Source organism: Schistocerca serialis, chromosome 1, assembly GCF_023864345.2.
Source record: "Schistocerca serialis cubense isolate TAMUIC-IGC-003099 chromosome 1, iqSchSeri2.2, whole genome shotgun sequence".
In the NCBI taxonomy this organism is placed as follows: Eukaryota; Metazoa; Arthropoda; class Insecta; order Orthoptera; family Acrididae; genus Schistocerca; species Schistocerca serialis.
The window spans coordinates 777,071,921-777,091,883 of record NC_064638.1 but is presented as its reverse complement, the minus strand read 5'-3'; the positions used below and the strand labels follow the sequence as shown (position 1 = coordinate 777,091,883).

The 19,963-nt window shown below is 42.7% G+C and overlaps 1 protein-coding gene across 1 annotated transcript in view; it reads right to left on the bottom strand.

The window, feature by feature from the left end:
* Window positions 1-8,596: 8,596 nt before the first annotated feature.
* Window positions 8,597-19,963, bottom strand: part of LOC126431845 (ankyrin repeat domain-containing protein SOWAHA) — a 402,948-nt gene continuing 391,581 nt past the window's right edge. Inside the window, exon 7 of the mRNA XM_050090438.1 lies at window positions 8,597-8,683. Within this exon, the coding sequence (XP_049946395.1) occupies window positions 8,597-8,683 (87 nt within the window). The remainder of the gene's footprint in view (window positions 8,684-19,963) is intronic.

The following is a 19,963-nucleotide window of genomic DNA, read 5'->3' as shown; positions in this document are numbered from 1 at the left end:
CCTTGTTGCGATGACGACTCGGACGGGTTTGCGCTTCCTTGTTGCTAAGATGACGCACGTCTCGCCAAACGACTCACCGCGCTTTTGTTCACATCCGAAGACTTTCTGCAAGCGCCTATGAGTATATACGATGCTCTGGTTTTCCGCCAAAAGAAATTAAATCACAATTCTCTGCTTGCAACGCACCTCCGTTACAGACGCCACTTTGAAGACTACTTATAGCGTTGCCTCCAATCGGAACATCGTGCAACTACAGGGGCTGAAGCGCGAATATTCCACAATTATACGCAACGAATTCCACATTTTCTCAACCGAAAGTGGCCGAGAAAAAAAAGTGTTGTATTTCTTATTGAACGCCCCTCTTGTGTACAGCACGCCGATTACAACTTTTACCTCAGGAACACACGAAGCCGGCCGAAAAGGCCGAGCGGTTCTAGGCGCTACAGTCTGGAACCGCGCGACCGCTACGGTCGTAGGTTCGAATCCTGCCTCGGGCATGGATGTGTGTGATGTCCTTAGGTTAGTTAGGTTTAAGTAGTCCTAAGTTCTACGGGACTGATGACCTCAGAAGTTTGCTGAGAGCCATTTGAACATATGAAAATAGAAAGCAGAAAGGTTTCATGGTCTTCAGTTTCTATGTGGAATATGACCATTTTCTTTTTTCCATCACGTTGTTGTTGTTGTTGTTGTTGTTGTGGTCTTCAGTCCTAAGACTGGTTTGATGCAGCCCTCCATGCTGCTCTATCCTGTGCAAGATTCTTCATCTCCCAGTACGTATTGCAGCCTACATCCTTCTGAATCTGCTTAGTGTATTCATCTCTTGGCCTCCCCAATTCTATTCAATACCTCCTCATTAGTTATATGACCTACCGATCTAATCTTCAGCATTCTTCTGTATCACCACATTTCGAAATCTTCTATTCTCTTCTTGTCCAAACTATTTATCGTTCATGTTTTACTTCCATACATGGCTACACTCCATACAAATACTTTCAGAAACGACTTCCTGACACTTAAACCTATGCTCGATGCTAACAAATTTCTCTTCTTCAGAAATGCTTTCCTTGCCATTGCCAGTCTACATTTTATATCCTCTCTACTTCGACCTCACAACGACCTACCGTCCTTTCCTCCCTTTCCCTTCCAGTCCCTTCCCTTTCCTTCTTCCCTTCTGTCAGTCTCTTCATCGGTGTAGGAGGCGGGTAATATCGATAGGTAAACACTCACGGCTTCTGTACCGACGAAGCAAGGCACCTGTGATGTGCCTTAAGGGCGTATGTCAGGATACTTGCAGTGGCATATGGCCATTCACTGCTTCCCCTGCCTCTTGCCAGTAGTATCGGCCCTACGATCCACTGCCAACTAGAGGCAGAGGACGAGAGAGTGGATCTGGATCCGCGCAACTGCTTGTCCACTTTAAATACCCTCACGCGCAGATGACTCCGGCAAAGTTTCAATGGACTATGAGCTTTGAAAGTCCTGCGGCGATGGAGTACTGATGGTGAGGCAAGGGTTTGGTGTACCTGAACCTTAGTTGGTGCTCTGCACGTTAGGCGGTCAGACGGTGATGGTCGTTCTGGTACTCGTGAGAGACGGGAGGACTGGTTCGGCAGCTCGTCAGACGACAAAGCCGCCCTATTCAGGATCGCTCTGCTTTCCCTAATCCAGGGAGGGGCCTAGAAAAGGTGGGCTAAACATAACCCGTCTCAACCAAGCACAAGTGGCAAACTGCGGTCACTTGTTCACTAACATATGCGGTCAAAAAAATAATAAAATAAACAGTTACCTTAAATATCTAATGATTGGAGTCTGGAACGTCCGTACTTTACAGGATAACGACCATAATCAGTGCCCAGAGAGAAAGACAGGACTTATCGCAAGGGAATTGGCTAGATATAACATCGACATTACCGCCATAAGTGAAACACATCTTAGTGACTCTGGACAGTTATGTGAACCGCTCGGAGGTTATACCTACTACTGGAGTGGAAAATCATCCAATGAAAGGGCGGAAAGTGGGGTAGGCTTTGCCATACGCAATAAATTGGAATGTTCACTATCAGAACTCCCAAAAGGTATCAGTGACAGAATAAAAACACTCAGACTTCACCTGGCATCCAAGAAATATCTTCACTTGATCAATGTATACGCACCTACATTGCCATCTCCGGATGAAGAGAAGAACAAGTTCTACCAAGACCTCCGACATGTCCTTAGGGATATTCCTTCTGCAGATAAACTTCTGTTACTTGGTGATTTTAATACTCGTGTTGGGAATGATTTCAGTGCTTGGAATGGAGTCCTCGGTCGCCATGGGATTGGAAAATGCAACTCGAATGGTTTGGATCTTCTAATTCTATGTGCAGAGTTTGAACTCTGTCTGACAAATACATATTTTCGTCTGCCTGAAAAATATAAAACGACATGGATGCATCCGCGATCTAAACACTGGCACCTTCTGGATTATGTGATAGTACGGAAAAAAGATCTTGCTGACGTACTGGTCACACGTGCACTGAGAGGCGCTCAGGGATGGACAGACCATCGACTCGTGAGGTCCAAATTAAAGATAACTTTGAAGGCACCACGTCGAGCTTCACACAAAATACCAACAAAATTGTCCTGCAACATCTTGGCAAATGATCAGACTATGAGAGCAAAACTGGATGAAAAATTTGGTGTCGATGGCCTTTTGATATCTGAATCTGCCCCTGTAGATGAACAGTGGAGTGCATACGCTAGCAGACTGCGTGGCTGTGCTTCATAAGTCTTGGGAAAGCCTCAGGAGAAGCACCAGTTTGACGACTCAGATCCAGAGATCAGAAAGCTAATTAATGATTTCAGAACCTCTCTTCGCACCCCTGATGATAACAAGCGTAGAGCAGCGCATTACAATCTGAAAGTGAAGGCACGTGCTCTCGAAGACAGTTGGTGGGCAAATAAAGCAAATGAAATACAGTTATATGCCGACACACACCAAACGGGCAGATTCTTTGAGTCCCTGAAAACTATCTTTGGTCCAAGAGTTGGGAAGATAGCACCAGTCTATAACAAAGATAAAAGTTGTCGTGACATCCTGTCTCGGTGGGTGGAACATTTTAATGACGTTCTTAATCCCGACCATCAGACAACCGATATTCCATACACAGAAGCACTTGAAGACCTGCCAGTTGAGGAACAACTTGCGGATGCCCCTTCCTACGATGAATTCATGTCAGCACTGGCTAAGCTGAAAAATGACAAAACAGCAGGATTAGATAACTTGCCATCAGAGCTATATAAATATGGGGGGCCAAACATCAAGAAACCATTGTTTGCTCTGATCTTAAGGATTTGGGAGTATGAAATGATTCCACAACACTGGAAAGATGCTTGTATTTCCAAGATCTATAAAGGCAAGGGTGGCATATCAGACTGCAGCTCCCACAGGGGCATTTCTCTTCTCTCAGCAGCGGGAAAAGTCCTTGCCCACATAATTAACACCCGGTTAACACACTTTGCAGAAAAACTGCTACCAGAGACCCAGTGTGGCTTTCGCCCAAACAGAGGCACAGTGGATGCCATATTTGTTGTCAAACAAATGCAAGAGAAAAGCTTATAGCAACATCGGCCTTTGTTCATGTGCTTTGTAGACCTGGAAAAGCTTTTGATCGTGTCCCACGGGAAGCTCTCTGGATCATACTAAAGAAAACTGGGTGCCCTGACAAAATTGTCAGTTTGATTCGGCAGTTTCATGAAAACATGATGGCAAAAATCCGCCACGAGGACAAGCTCTCAGAACAGTTTCCCGTGACATGTGGTGTAAAACAAGGCTGTGTTCTGGCTCCCACATTCTTCTCACTCTACTTCGCAGTTGTTATGAGAGACGCGACCAAAGCCTGTAGTAATCAAATTAGTCTCTACACAAGGACAGACAAAAGTGTCTTCAACATCTTTCGCCTCAGAACAAAAAGTCGCGTAACCAAACTATCCGTCTTAGAGATTCTCTACGCGGATGATGTATGCATGATGGCTAATTCTTGCGAAACTCTTCAGACTTACATAAATCTGCTAAATGCCTCCTGCAGAAGATTTGGCTTAGCCATTAGCATCACTAAGACGCAAGTTCTCAAACAGCCACTTAGAGGTCTTAATGCAGATGACTCCAGTATCGAGATAAATAACAAATCCTTGCAAAATGTGTCAAATTTCAAATACCTGGGAAGCCAAATTAGAAGTGACAACAGCCTGACAACGGAAATCGCAGCGCGTATAGCCAGCGCAGCCTCAGCCTTCGGTAAGCTTAATGACCGAGTATGGAAATCACATGATCTCAAACTACAAACAAAAATTGCAGTCTACAAAGCAGTAGTATTATCCACCTTACTCTATGCCTCGGAAACCTGGTGCCGTTACAAAGCTGACATTAAGAAGCTAGATAAATTTCATCTTCGATGTCTGAGATCAATTCTGCGCATCAAATGGGAAGATCGTGTCCCAAACACGGAGATTTTGCGCCGCGTGAAACTGGCTGGTATTGAAGCTTTAATAATGAAACATCAACTGAGATGGAGTGGTCACATAGTACGCATGGATGACAGTAGGCTACCTAAAGCGGTGTTCTACTCGCAGCTCTCGTGCGGGAAGAGGAGGAAAGGTGGTCAACACCTGCGATATAAAGACACCATTAAACGCCACCTTGCAGCCTGTGGCATTCCAAGCAACCGTTGGGAGGAGCTAGCATTGCGCCGATCGGAGTGGCGATCAACTGTACATAAGAGCATCGAACAATTCGAGCAAAAGCGTCTAATGAACCTGGATGCTAAAAGAGAGCTCCGAAAATCTCAGCTCAAGCCTGTCTACACGTATACTTACAACTCTGCTCAACTTCACTGTGCTTCATGCAACAGGATATTCAAAGCGAAATTCGGATTCGCGAGCCACATCCGAGCCTACCACAACAAGGACAGAGAAGACTGACGGAGTCGCTGTCGCCGGACACGGCGAGGAGGACATCATCATCATCATCACTTCGACCATCATCAGTTATTATGCTCCATAAATAGCAAAACTCCTTTACTACTTTAAGTGTCTCATTGCCTAATCTACTTCCCTCAGCATCACCCGAGTTAACGCGACTACATTCCGTTATCCTCGTTTTGCTTTTGTCGATGTTCATCTTATATCCTCCTTTCAAGATACTGTCCATTCCGTTGAACTGCTCTTCCAAGTCCTTTGCTGTCTCTGACAGAATTAAAATGTCATCGGCGAACCTCAAAGTTTTTATTTCTTCTTAATGGATTTTAATAACTACTCCGAACTTTTCTTTTGTTTCCTTTACTGCTTGCTCAATATACAGATTGAATAGCATCGGGGAGAGGCTACAACCCTGTCTCACTCCCTTCCCAACCACTGCTTCCCTTTCATACCCCTCGACTCTAATAACTACCATCTGGTTTCTGTACAAATTGTAAATAGCCTTTCGCTCCCTATGTTTTACACCTGAAACCTTCAGAATTTGAAAGAGAGTATTCCAGTCAACATTGCCAAAAGCTTTCTGTAGGTCTACAAATGCTAGAAACGTAGGTTTGCCTTTTCTTAATCTAGCTTCTAAGATAAGCCGTAGGGTCAGTATTGCCTCACCTGTTCCAACATTTCTACGGAATCCAAACTGATCTTCAAAAATGGTTCAAATGGCTCTGAGCACTATGGGACTTAACATCTTAGGTCATCAGTCCCCTAGAACTTAGAACTACTTAAACCTAACTAACGTAAGGACATCACACACATCCATGCCCGCGGCAGGATTCGAACCTGCGACCGTAGCAGTCCTGCGGTTCCGGACTGTAGCACCTAGAACCGCAAGACCACCGCGGCCGGCAACTGATCTTCCCCGAGGTCGGCTTCTACCAGTTTTTCCATTCGTCTATAAAGAATTCGCGTTAGTATTTTTCAGGCGTGACTTATTAAACTGATAGTTCGGTAATTTTCACATCTGTCAACACCTGCTTTCTTTGGGATTGGAATTATTATATTCTTCTTGAAGTCTGAGGGTATTTCGCCTGTCTCATACATCTTGCTCACCAGATGGTAGAGTTTTGTCCGGGCTGGCTCTCCCCAGGCTGTCAGTAGTTCCAATGGAATGTTGTTTACTCCCGGGGCCTTGTTTCGACTCAGGTCTTTCAGTGCTCTGTCAAACTCTTCACGCAGTATCGTATCTCCCACTTCATCTTAATCTACATCCTCTTCCATTTCCATAATATTGCCCTCAAGTACATCGCCCTTGTATAAACCCTCTATATACTCCTTCCACCTTTCTGCTTTTCCTTCTTTGGTTAGAAATGGGTTTCCATCTAAGCTCTTGATATTCATGCACAAGTGGTTCTCTTTTCTTCAAAGGTCTCTTTAATTTTCCTGTAGGCAGTATCTATCTTACCCCTAGTGAGATAAGCCTCTACATCCTTACATTTGTCCTCTAGCCATCCCTGCTTAGCCATTTTACCATCATCTTAAGCAACGTAGATTCTGACAGTACACATATCCACTGACCACGACCTACGTCTATATCATTATTCCGCAACTGACATTTACGTACTTGGCACGGTTCATCGAACCTCCTTCACACTGGTTCTTTACCGTTCCACTCTCGAACAATGCGGGAAGAATGTGGAAGCTCTGATTTCTCTTATTTTAACACGATGATATTTCTCCGTAAGTAAGCGAGCGTCAACAAAATGATCTCACTCTCGGAGGAGGAATTTGCTGATTGAATTTTCGTGAAAAGATCTCCTCGAGAAAAAAAAAGATGCCTTTATTTTAACGATTGCAGTCACGCATTCTATCCGTGACACTCTCGCTATTTCGCGATAATACACAACCAGCTGCCGTTCTAGGAACTTTTTTGATGTTCTCCATCAGTCCTATCTGGTAAGAACCGCATAACGCGCAGCAATACTCCAGAAGAGAACGGACAAACGTAGTGTAGCTGTTTCTCTAGTAGATCTGTTGCATCTAAGTTTTCTGCCAATAAAACGCAATCACTGGCTCGCCTTCCTCACAATATTTTGAACGTGATCTTTCCAGTTTCAGCTGTTCATAATTGTGATATTAGGTATCTATTTGCAATGACGCCTTTAGATTTCTGTGATTTATGTGTAACCGAAATTTAATGGATACCAAAAATCATGTGGATGACAATACACGTTTTACTGTTTACAGTCAAATGCCATATCTACCGATTTAGTAACTCTCTATCAAATATTACTCAAATTTGGTTTCTAATATGTCTCCGTTTCTTGCAGCAAAGAATCCATACATACATTTTAGCATTCACCTGCCCACACGTCAACCATTTTCTTTTTGAAATAAAAGAAAGTTGCTTTGGCGAAAATGTACCTCCTGCTGACTACCGAAAACACTAAGAGTAATCTAGGATTTAAAAATGTCAGATGTCTTCCGTATAGATTAATGAAGACCATATTTCTTTCAGAAGTTCAGTACCTACTATTGTCGACGTATATACATCAGATCTCCATAAAATCTGAATAGGGATGTTATAAAAATGTATGATTATTGTGGGGAAAAGTTCTAAACTGAACAATGATCAACAGTAAATTCTCGCAGAAAATGGCCCAAATGCAATGTTATGTGAATTGTTGCGGCCAATTTGACCAAGGCCCCGGAGGTATGATGATGCCGATCGGGTAGGAAGATCATCGATCTCCCTGATGTTAAATCCTATTTGCAAGCTCTTATGAACTATAATATTCAGAGTATAGTGGTCGAAATATTACGGGTCAAAAAGTTTATGGTGACAGACGGGAAAAATTAGATATAGTTACACGTGAATTTGATATTGATTTGTTATTATTGGCTAGTGTGTCGCAATTGTATGGTGAATCAACAAAATGTCTGTGTGATCCATAAACAGGTAGAACTATCTTTCCCCCCGTAATGTCGCATCTCAAGTGTGTTACGCTTCGATGACAAGTCATGAAAGGGCACGAAGAGCAAATGACAAGTTAGCACCTGTAAAGAGTTCTGTGGGAAAATGGAAATGCCGTGTGGCCAGGGCCTCCCGTCGGGTAGACCGTTCGCCTGGTGCAAGTCTTTCGAGTTGCGCCACTTCGGTGACTTGCGTGTCGATGGGAATGAAATGATGATTATGATAAGTACAAAAGAACACCCAGTCCCTGAGCGCAGAAAATCTCCGACCCACCCGGGAATCGAACCCTCGTATTAACGGTTATGAGGATTGCTTTAGAAATAATGAACAGTTTACTTACTTCTTTTTGCAACTGTTCTGTTTTCATTTGGCTGGCACTTATACAAATTAGGAAACGAGATTTCTAAAATTTACCGCTAGTAGACGTATAGAAAATTAAATGTAGTGTAATAAATTACGTGGGTGACTAGTTTCGGACACCAAGTTCATTTTTAAAGCCAGGCCTTTTAAACCTGTTGGAAATACGTAGCAAATGTAGTGTACTCATTTTTCTTAGAATTTCCGTCCTTCAAATCAAGTACCATGAACACCAATCTGCAGTTCAGGATAGGTTTTTATAATCAATTTTGTAATTTACAGCTATAATAAATAAAATCTCAAAAGTGGTACAATTTAGCCACCTCTACTATAAGATACTTTAGTTTGACTCACAGCTGGAGAGCACGTTTGTATCGCATTAGCACTCACCATCGTTGGATCCTGAAACAAAAGAGAAACGTATGAGTAAACATCTCTGAATAAAAGAAGCATTTGAATTTTCTACAACAGTACATTTCTACTCATGTACTTAGATTTCACTCTAAAATATACTTCAGAATTAATCACAAATCAGATCATGCCAAAACACACACACACACACACACACACACACACACACACACACACACACACACACACACACAGAGAGAGAGAGAGAGAGAGAGAGAGAGAGAGAGAGAGAGAGAGAGAGAGAGAGAGCGCTGCAATTCCTTGAATAGAGAAGCATGAGAGGAAGCGTAGCGCTACATTACAGCATGCACCCACGGGGACATGCCGAAAGAGAATATGAGAGAACAGATGGGTATGGGGGCTGAAAGTATATAACCAAGGCACTGATAACTCGACAGTAGAGTCGGATAATCATGCAATGTCATCCGTACAAGACGTGACAGGCAAAGATGATGAGGAATTAAGGGTAAGGAGGAGGAACATCAATGAAGAATCTAGTTAACTACTGTAACTAGTGCAGCATGGATTATAAACACGACATAAACTGGACATAAATTAAGCTCCTTCGCTATGGGCAATGTTGAGATACCATTATTCCTGTTGACAATAAACTCAACTAAATCACAACGATGCATGGGCCGTTTTCACCATAAAAATAACAGAGCTAATTGTAAGTATAAAAAACAGTTCAACACTGATACTGAAGACCGAAATTTGGGAAAAGTATTATGCCCTACATAACCTGACGGTATGAGAAAATAATCGGAAAATGTATATTTTCAAACGTAGTTAGGGATAAACATACCAACAATAAATGTTTTATCAAATAAAGTCTGCGGTGTTCTAATGGTTTACTCGGGGAATACCTTTCATTAATTAAATGATTTCGGGAAAAAACAACGATAATGAAATCTTTTAATGTCAGTTAAGTTTTTGAGAACAACAATTAGATTTGGATCAATATATTTAAGGGGGGTAGTGCTTGATGTAGGCGAAATATGAATCCTTGCTAAATAACACAAAACATACCCAGGAGCTCTCTGTACCGCCACAAGAGTATGTACCGTTACGTAATTGGAATATCCGGTATATTATGAAATACACAACGAGGAAGAGAAAACGGAACAAACAGCTACCCAACATCTGCTACTTCGTATGCAACGATTTATGGAAAATAAAACGGCACTAGAATCATCACAGGTTACAGATACTGGCAACAGCGTGTCGGGTCATAAAAGACTGTGAAAATATTGAAGTCACTGTGTAATGGTGAACAGGGTGAAGGCGAGAATAACTTAAAAGATCCTCATGAATTGGTGCATTTCTGTTTTACAGTGAGTACAATTTTTATAATACAAACAACTAAGGTAACTGTCCATTATGATTCTTCGTTTAAACAAACTGGAGCCAAAGCTAAACATACCGTCAAAGAGGACAGTGGAAGCAAATCATCGATCAATGGTTCAATGGCTCTGAGCACTATGGGACTTAACATCTGTGGTCATCAGTCCCCTAGAACTTAGAACTACTTAAACCTAACTAACCTAAGGACAGCACACACATCCATGCCCGAGGCAGGATTCGAACCTGCGACCGTAGCGGTCACGCGGTTCCAGACTGAAGCGCCTAGAACCGCACGGCCACACCGGTCGGCCAATCATCGATCAAGCGGAGTAGAAAACTAGTGTACAGTTTTCCTTCTCACAGCGCAGGTGATCGTTAGTGATACGGCAAGGCATGGCATAGCATAGCATAGCATCTCTCTCAAAGAAAACTGCGAGCCTTACAAGAGTAGAATTAATTTCACATCCCTTGGAAATCCGGCGACAATCGTGAACAGGATCGTAGTCCGCCTGGACACTATAATTATGGGCCATAGTAGGCGCTGTTTTACAGCCGACGGCTTGTCCCGAGCGCCAGATGAGCAAACACTTGTTTTGAATCATTAAGTGCAGCCGCGAGTGCCGAGCGTTAAGGCTGCGCCCATATTACCACTTGGCCACTCACCGAGCCTCCAGACATCGCGCCTACTGTGACGTATGTAGAGTTCGAAAGACGTCTAGCTTCAGCAAGTGATCATCTTCTGTACTCCTATCTGGTTCAGATTAACAGACGCTAACACAAAGATTCAGAAGTGCTATACGGCGCACACTTTTAACTATTCTGAAACAGATCACTCCAAACAACACTTCTCGTGTCATTTCTAGACATATTAAAGAACTGTACAGCACTTTCCGTGGCATGTTCTAAACTCTAGTATGTATGTACGTCCCGACGATGTTAAATTTTTATAGACGTCTTTGCCGCAAGATATATGAAACATACTTTAAAATACAAAAACTATAGTAAGCAATCGGATAGAAGAATTTCAGAAACTCAAGAGTAGCTGCATTTTTGTAGAAGAAAAACTGGGATTTTAGAGCACTAATTACCTGATCACATACATGAACTGTCTGACGTTCAGTCGTACTCGCAATGCGTCGGCGGGATAGTCACAATTACTTTAGGTACCTTCACTAAATGAACGTGATGGGAATAGATTTGAAACAGGAATACGGAAGCATCCATGTTTTGCACAGCCACTCACGGAGCTAAGAGCTAGCTTGTTTGAAACCAAAACAGAGGCAACGAATCAAAAACGATGTTGCGTTTTGTTACCTGTATCGTGCTGAATCGGTCAGCAAGAAAGAAGATCGTTAAAAAAAATTTCGATTCGTCCATGTAGTGAAGAAGAACGCTCGCTGCAGTCGTTCACATGGTCTATTTGATGCAACAGGCAAGCGATTCGACTACGCAATGTAATTACCTCACTGTAGGCCATGAAACGTTCTACTGGTGTTCATTAGTATAATTATCTTCATTAAACTGTTTTCATAACAATCGCTAGCATCGGTTTTAATTATGGGACAAGATTAATCAGTGCCAAATCCAGAGGAGATGGCTTGTGCCTTGGTGCTCTCTGATAGCATTCAGAGAATTTCTGATTAGCCTCCTGCACCAAAAGATACATGGACATGCCAAGAGTTAATACACAAATTCAGATATGTTTGTTTCCACAGCAACAGCGACATTCATTGTTACTTACGACAAAAAAAATCCATGCCCGAGCCTTCGAAGAAACTATTCAACAGTTACCTATTAGCTCCACAATCTAACACAGAGCTGAAAAAGCATCAGCCTCACTCCTCGTCCAACAACCGGTCCACCAAACCTCACACCTCTTATCTATTGAGTCCAGAGTAGCTCCTGAAAGTCTTTCAACATCGGCCTTTCTGACAATAAGTACCTTGTATACACAGTATTTGCCGCAAAATTCTTCGAAGTGACTGATAATGTTAATGCTTACAGTTAAATCACCTTCAGAATATCTGCGGGTGTCTCACACAATTGTTCACATATGTATAAGAGGTAGTCAAACGAAAACGAGACAGATGGAAAAAAAGAGTAAGCAAACTGTTTGTTATTTCAAAAGTAGTGCCCTAACTGTTAATACATTTATCACACTGTGAGACAAGACAGGTTCAAATAGTTCAAATGGCTCTGAGCACTATGCGACTTAACTTCGGAGGTCATCAGTCGCCTAGAACTTAGAACTAATTAAACCTAACTAACCTAAGGACAACACACACATCCATGCCCGAGGCAGGATTCGAACCTGCGATCGTAGCGGTCGCTCGGCTTCAGACTGTAGCGCCCAGAAACGCACGGCCACTCCGGCCGGCAGACAAGACAGGAAATTCCTTCATTGGAAAAATGTTTGTGTGTTGCCTCGGAATCATGATTGTACCCACGACTATGGAAATTTTTGAAAACATAGTCAGCGATCTTAAAAGTAGTTAAAATTTGAAACGGTCTTGATCGCAATCTTGTTAAAATATTTTTTTATTGGAGTGAGTGGCCGGTTTCGACTCTATGAAAGAGTTATCTTCAGTCTCGAGAGCGGTGGATGGACACTGCTAGATGAGTTACACGAGCGTCGAGGGTTGACGGAACTCATCTAGCAATGTCCATCCACCGCTCTGGAGTCTGAAAATGACTCTTTCATATAGTCGAAACCGGTTACTCACTCCAGTAAAAAAAGATATTTTAACAAGATTGCGATCAAGAGTGTTTTAAATTTTAATTTTAATTGTACCCAAGCATGCACCTTTTCGTCCGAGAGAAATAGACGGCCACCAATGTCTTCCATCAAGACACCAAGAACATGGTCATCGGATGGGACGAGATCGGGACTGTATGAGGGATGTCCAACGACTTTCCAGCGGAACTTATGCATTCCAGTCGAAACAACCTTGGCAATATCTGAGCGGGCAACACGGTTCCGTAGGGCATCGCAAACATGTTTCCATGAAAGTTTCTTCGTTTTGTCTCTCAGCAGGATAAATGTATTAACAGATACGGTGATTACTTTTGAAATAATAAATGGTTTGATTACTTTTTTCGATACTGATCACTTTTAAAATAGACTTTGAGTCGGAAATCAGATGATTGTGTGCGACATATATCTATTTTGTCTGCTTCCTACAGCCAATTAAAATAAAGATGACTTCGCCCATCATTAATTTCATCCATGTCACAATGGTCAGAAAAGCTTTCTATGTCACAAACATTTAGTATAGGATAGAAACTTGCGTAAAAGCGTTCAACGTGAGTCAATTACTTTCCTGAAATTAGTTACACTCCGACTTAAGGGAAATCCACCTTCTGCTTAAGGCTACCAGTAAAGGAACAATCGCCGGCCGAAGTGGCCGTGCGGTTAAAGGCGCTGCAGTCTGGAACCGCAAGACCGCTACGGTCGCAGGTTCGAATCCTGCCTCGGGCATGGATGTTTGTGATGTTCTTAGATTAGTTAGGTTTAACTAGTTCTAAGTTCTAGGGGACTAATGACCTCAGCAGTTGAGTCCCATAGTGCTCAGAGCCATTTTTGAAAGGAACAATCCTCGCCTGGGAGTGGGGCTGCCCTGTCCCACTGACACGAAATGACACCCACCCTGCAGTCATCCACGCGCCGGACTTGTGTGTGAAAAATGAGTTCTTGAATTAAAAACTGGTAATCAAGCACGGGTTATACACTACTACTGCTGCCGGAGACTGCAAATACATCTAATCAAAATTTTACTGGTGACCACTCGAGATGAGTTTTACCAAATTTGTGTCTGCTTAACGTCGCTCATACTCGGCCAGATCAGGCGTTTACACCGACGGCACTGAGCCCCAGACTGCGATGTGTAACGTGAGGCTGCACACAATATTTTATAACAGCGATTATACGAGGAACATAATTTGAATGTGTGCTCAGATTTAACAAGCTTGTCCCGAACGTCGAATTATGTCAAATTTGATCAGAAAGTCTGAGAGACTGCTTCCTCCGGAGGAGCGGCGGCGGGCCGCTGCAGAGGCGGCGCGGGAGGCGGGGTGGCCGATAATTTAGGCCTATTAAAAGGGGGCGTCGGGGGCCGGGGCGCTCCCGAGGTGCAATAAGCCGGCATGCCTGTGGCTTCCTGTCTTCGCTGCAATTACCGTCCTGGCCATTACACAGGAAGCGGCCGCCGAGCCGAGTCGAGCCGAGGCCGAGGCCCATTACGCCCTGCCTGGCCGGGCCGGGCCGGGCCGGGCATGCCCTCCGCCGGTCAAGGACTCACCTGCCGGGCCAAAGTGCTCCCAGCCGGCCACTTACCTGCCGCAGACTGCGTGACAAACGTTCTGACCCCGTAATTCAATCACACAGATTTACCTGAACCGCCTCTGGCCATCTCGGGCGCTCTCAGCGTAGTCGGACATATGGGGCATTCAGTGCACAACGGTACCAAGTCACAACGAGAAAATTCTGAGAAAAATAGACAAAATGTTTGCTGAATACAACAAAAACTCTACACCATCATAAAATGTTTGAATTACACAAAGTATTTTGTATGAAGTGTTCTCATACTGAAGAAGGGCAAAGGGCAAATGTAAGTGCTATTACATGCTACCTTGAACAGAAATGTAAAATTTGGGACTTGATTCTTTGGTGCACGGAGTGTATAGTACTTGTATCTTCCTCTTTATTCTAGTCTTCAGATTTTATTAACAAGACAGTTTAGAAAATACATTCCTTGAATATATAATTACAGTCCCTGTCTGTACTTGTAACAAATATTTCCAAACAGCAAGTTATACAATTTAGATTCGAAGAAAAATGTCTTTCAACTCCTTGCCCATGAAAAGCTGAGAAAGCAGTCGTAGCAATGTCACACGGTAGGTTCTTGGAAAAATGGTGACGCACAGGTGAAATGAGTAGCAGTAAATCCTCCACGTCCTTTTTCTTCTCTTTTGTTATTGGTCCACGTTCGGCATAAAAATGGCCCTGCCGGATGTTACGAAAGTATGTCATGGGATGGCCAGCGTTCTTTCGTAAGTCATCTTCGTCGAACTACACATCAAGATTCAGTATCTGCTTAACCATAATGTAAACATCTCATAGTGAGCCAGTTGATGCCATAATGCTCAACCATTTTTTCCTGTTCGTTACTTAATTCACCAAGTTTCCGGTGGATATGAAGTCCGCGAATTTTATTTTTGTGCCTTCAGATCTGGTGTACTTTCCGTTGCTTGTCTCGCGATACTTCCTAAACACTTTCTCCACTAAAGCGAAATCACTACTGCTAGGTAAGTAAGAATGTCCTTTAGCAATAATTTAAGTTCAATGGCTGAGAATTCATGCTCGGCTCTTGACGTAACTCCACGAAAGACAATAACATTTTAAAGTTCGTGTTTTCGCCAGTGCAAGGCTATGAATGTAAGTTTATTTTATTATGTGTAGAGGTTTCATACCCTTACAGATTTCGCTCCAGTACTTAAGAAATATTTGAAGCTAACGTCTTCAGGATTTCTGGAATCAGCTCTTTTCTGAAACCTCACAAACGGACCTGACTGACCAACACACAGAAGGTACATGTTTTGCCGACTGTAATCACTAGATTTCTAGAAGGAATAAAATAATTATGTTGTCTCTTCAAACGTAATTATCAGTCCGCTTCAATTAGAGCTCACACACCGACAAAACAAAGTATACAAAATGTGACAGTGGACATGTTCTCTTTGCGCTCTGAACAAAACACTGCTTCCCTCCGTGCTCAAAAGTGCTCCCAATGCTACATCAGTTATTTTCAGTATCTGGACATGAATCTTTTATGCTCTGAAAGGAGCTTCACAAATAGTACTTAAAAAGTAAACAAAGGCTAAGACTGCATGTCAAAAGGCTGAAGATAAATTACCTGCTCATCACTTAGTAACACTAGGAGTATATCCATGGGGGAAAAAAGGGTTATGAGGGGGTGGGTGTGAGGGGAAGGGAGTGGGCGTCATGGCACAATTCACATTAATATTTTTACATACCTAAATATCCAAATTTCTCAGTTAACTTGCGGAGAGTAGAGTACAATGAAAAGACTGGGAAGCTGAAAAGGCGACACCAATAGTCAAGAAAGGAAATAGGAGCAACCGCTAATTACGACCCGTATCATTCACGTCGATTTGCAGTAGGATTTTGGAACATATACTGTGTTCCAACATTATGAATTATCTCGAGGATAACGACTTACTGGCAAGTAGTCAACACGGATTTAGAAAATCACAACTAGCTCTTCATTCGCACGAAGCAATGTGTCCTATCGACAGCGGACCTCAAACTGATTCCACATTACTAGATACAAGAAGGCTTTTGACACAGTCCCTCACAATTGATTTTTCACCAAATTGTGTGCCTATGCATTGTGGTCTCAGTTGGGCGACTGGATTGGTGATTTCCTGTCAGAAAGGTCATACTCTTCGTAATAACTGACGGAAAGTCATAGAGTAAAAAGAAAGTGATGTCTGGTGTTCGCCATGGAAGTGGTACAGGCCTTCGGCTGTTTCTGATCTACATAAATGATATAAGAGCACTCGTAAGATTGTTTGGAGATAACAATATACTAAAGTAATCAGGAGACCAAAACTAATTTTGAAATGACTTAGACACGATACCTGTATGGGGCGAAGAGTGGCAATTGACTATGAATAAGGAAAAGTGCGAAGTCATCCACAATGGAACAAAAAGAAATCCGTTAAATTTCGGTTACACAATAAATCACATAAATCCTAAGGCAGACAACTCAATTAAATAACTAGGAATTACAATTACGAACAAATTAAATTTGTAACGCTCACTTAGGTAATGCTGACTGCGTTTTATTGCCAGAACACTTAAAAGAAGCAACAGTTCTACTAAAGAGACTGCCTACACTACGCTTGCCTGTACTCTTCTGGAGTACTGCTGCACGGTGTCGGATCCGTATCAGAGTGGATTGAAGGACGACATCGAAAACGCTCAAAGAAGGCCAGGTTGTTTTATGTTACTGTGGGATAGCGTGTCACGGATATCATAAGCTAGATTTTCCTCTGAATGCGAAAATATTTTATTGACACCAACCTACATACTACGAAACGTTCGTCACAATAAAATAAAAGAAATTGGAGATCTCGCACTGATTTAGTTGTTCGTCTTCTCCGCACGCTGTTGGAGAGTGGAAATGTAGAGAGAGAGATTGAAGGTGCTACGATGAACTCTTTGCCAAGCATTTAACTCCCACGCGGACCTGACCGCCCGCAGACGGCGCTCCCGCTAGAAAGAGGCGCACAGCCACAGACCGGCCGTGCCTGCCGACAGCAACAAACGCGGTACGGATCGTCCGTCCACATGCAGACCCGCTGAACCACATGAAGACGAGTAACGCAACAGAGAAGGGAAGATCCCCTACTAAGAAAATACTTGTAGCAACACTGCCTTCCCGAACGGAGGCGAAAACAACTTTTTTCTTTTCTTTCACTCCATTTCCAAGCGAGATTGCGGGCCGGGGTGGGCCGAAGTATTTTTCAGCCAGTTTCAGTTAATGCTGTTATGGCACTGCTTATTCCGAATCTTGGTTCCTTGTTTGGTTACGACACTGTATGTAATATTCACACTTAAATCCTTGCAGAAATACCTCCGCTCGGATTATTTGTCTTCGTCAAGGCATTTTTTGTCGTGTTGCTCTGTGTGGTCTGGTTGATTCGCTAATAATTCCTGTTGTCATGGAGACATTAACTTTTCCATGTTAGCTAATGTAATAATGTCAGTACTTTTTTATGCTGGATTGTTACGTGTTCCAGTTACTGTAGTTGAATTATGAAGAATCTCGTTTATTTCTTCACTCTTTAGGAGTAATTAGCGAAGTATATCTGGTGTAGCTTCGACAACGACCTCAGGGGCGTGTATATGTATGTGAAGTATGGATAGCTGAAGTTCGTAAATACGTGCTGAAGGGCATATTTCATGGGTTCAGAGTATTTTTTAAATGTTTACACCATATCAAGTGCCTTGCTCTTTGAGTCAATACTGTATTTTCTTTGTAATGAGACTTGCGTGAACTGAGGCAGTAGCAAAGTCATACGCTTCATCTTTCACAGCAGGAGACCTAACATACTGAAGAAAACAGTGTCCCATTCATTTACAAGCTCGCATGGCGACTGCCCCTTCACAATCGTATAGCTATCTGAAATACTGATAATGGTGAGTGCACAACACCATTTTCTTTTTTGTAAATTATGACATAATAGTGGCGAGAGAATCCTTTTCAAATGCTGTATTTCTCATCACTGCAATTTCTATGTACGTTAGAGAGAGTCAGAAGGAAATCCTAGATCGCCGCCTGTGTAAAACAATGTGGCCTCGAAAGTTCCTGGCTGTGTCACAGTTGTCCAATTCTGTAATTACCAATACAAAATAGCGACCCGCAGATTGTGAAAGTACGCCAGGAACAAAGCAACAAGCCATCAGGTTACCTTCCATTCAGAAGGCTGTTGTACGCAGCGACTGTTATATTGACTTTTAAATAATAGATTTCAGCTATCAGTCGTCCTTTTGAAATCCAGACCAATTGTGTGGTGGGATTGAAGAGTTCTTAGATAACAGAACGCAGCATGTCATTCTCAATGGAGAGAAGTCTTCCGAAGTGAGAGTGATATCAGGTGTGCCGCTGGGGAGTGTCATAGGACCGTTGCTATTCACAATATACATAAATGACGTTGTGGATGACATCGGAAGTTCACTGAGGCTTTTTGCAGATGATGCTGTGGTGTATCGAGAGGTTGTAACAATGGAAAATTGTACTGAAAAGCAGGAGGATCTGCAGCGAATTGACGCATGGTGCAGGGAATGGCAATTGAATCTCAATGTAGACAAGTGTAATGTGCTGCGAATACATAGAAAGATAGTTCCCTTATCATTTAGCTACAAAATAGGTCAGCAACTGGAAGCAGTAAATTCCATAAATTATCTGGGAGTACGCATTAGGAGTGATTTAAAATGGAATGATCATATAAAGTTGATCGTCGGTAAAGCAGATGCCAGACTAAGATTCATTGGAAGAATCCTAAGGAAATGCAATCCGAAAACAAAGGAAGTAGGTTACAGTACGCTTGTTCGGCCACTGCTTGAATACTGCTCAGCAGTGTGGGATCCGTACCAGATAGGGTTGATAGAAGAGATAGAGAAGATCCAACGGAGAGCAGCGCGCTTCATTACAGGATCATTTAGTAATCGCGAAAGCGTTACGGAGATGATAAACTCCAGTGGAAGACTCTGCAGGAGAGACGCTCAGTAGCTCGGTATGGGCTTTTGTTAAAGTTTCGAGAACATACCTTCACCGAAGAGTCAAGCAGTATATTGCTCCCTCCTACGTATATCTCGCGAAGAGACCGTGAGGATAAAATCAGAGAAATTAGAGCCCACACAGAAGCATACCGACAATCCTTCTTTCCACGAACAATACGAGACTGGAATAGAAGGGAGAACCGATAGAGGTACTCAGGGTACCCTCCGCCACACACCGTCAGGTGGCTTGCGGAGTATGGATGTAGATGTAGATTTTATTGGCAGATCTAGATTTCAGCTAGAAACTAGTCATTCTCAATGCACTATCATTTTTGATCAATGCATGTAATGCTTGTTGGTCGGGCTTCATCCACAGTTCACTGATCAAAAATGATAGTGCATTGAGAATGACTAGCTTCTAGCTGAAATCTAGATCTGCCAATAAAATTTCAGAAGGGCGACTGATAGCTGAAATCTCTTTTTACAAAAGCAACAAGTATCCTGGCGATGGAAGCACGCTACGTTGAGTACCTGGACGAAATTAAGCCTGAGAATTTCGAAACCTCTCATAAAGCACGATGACCTGTATATGTACTAACAATGGGATATCACCTTCAACC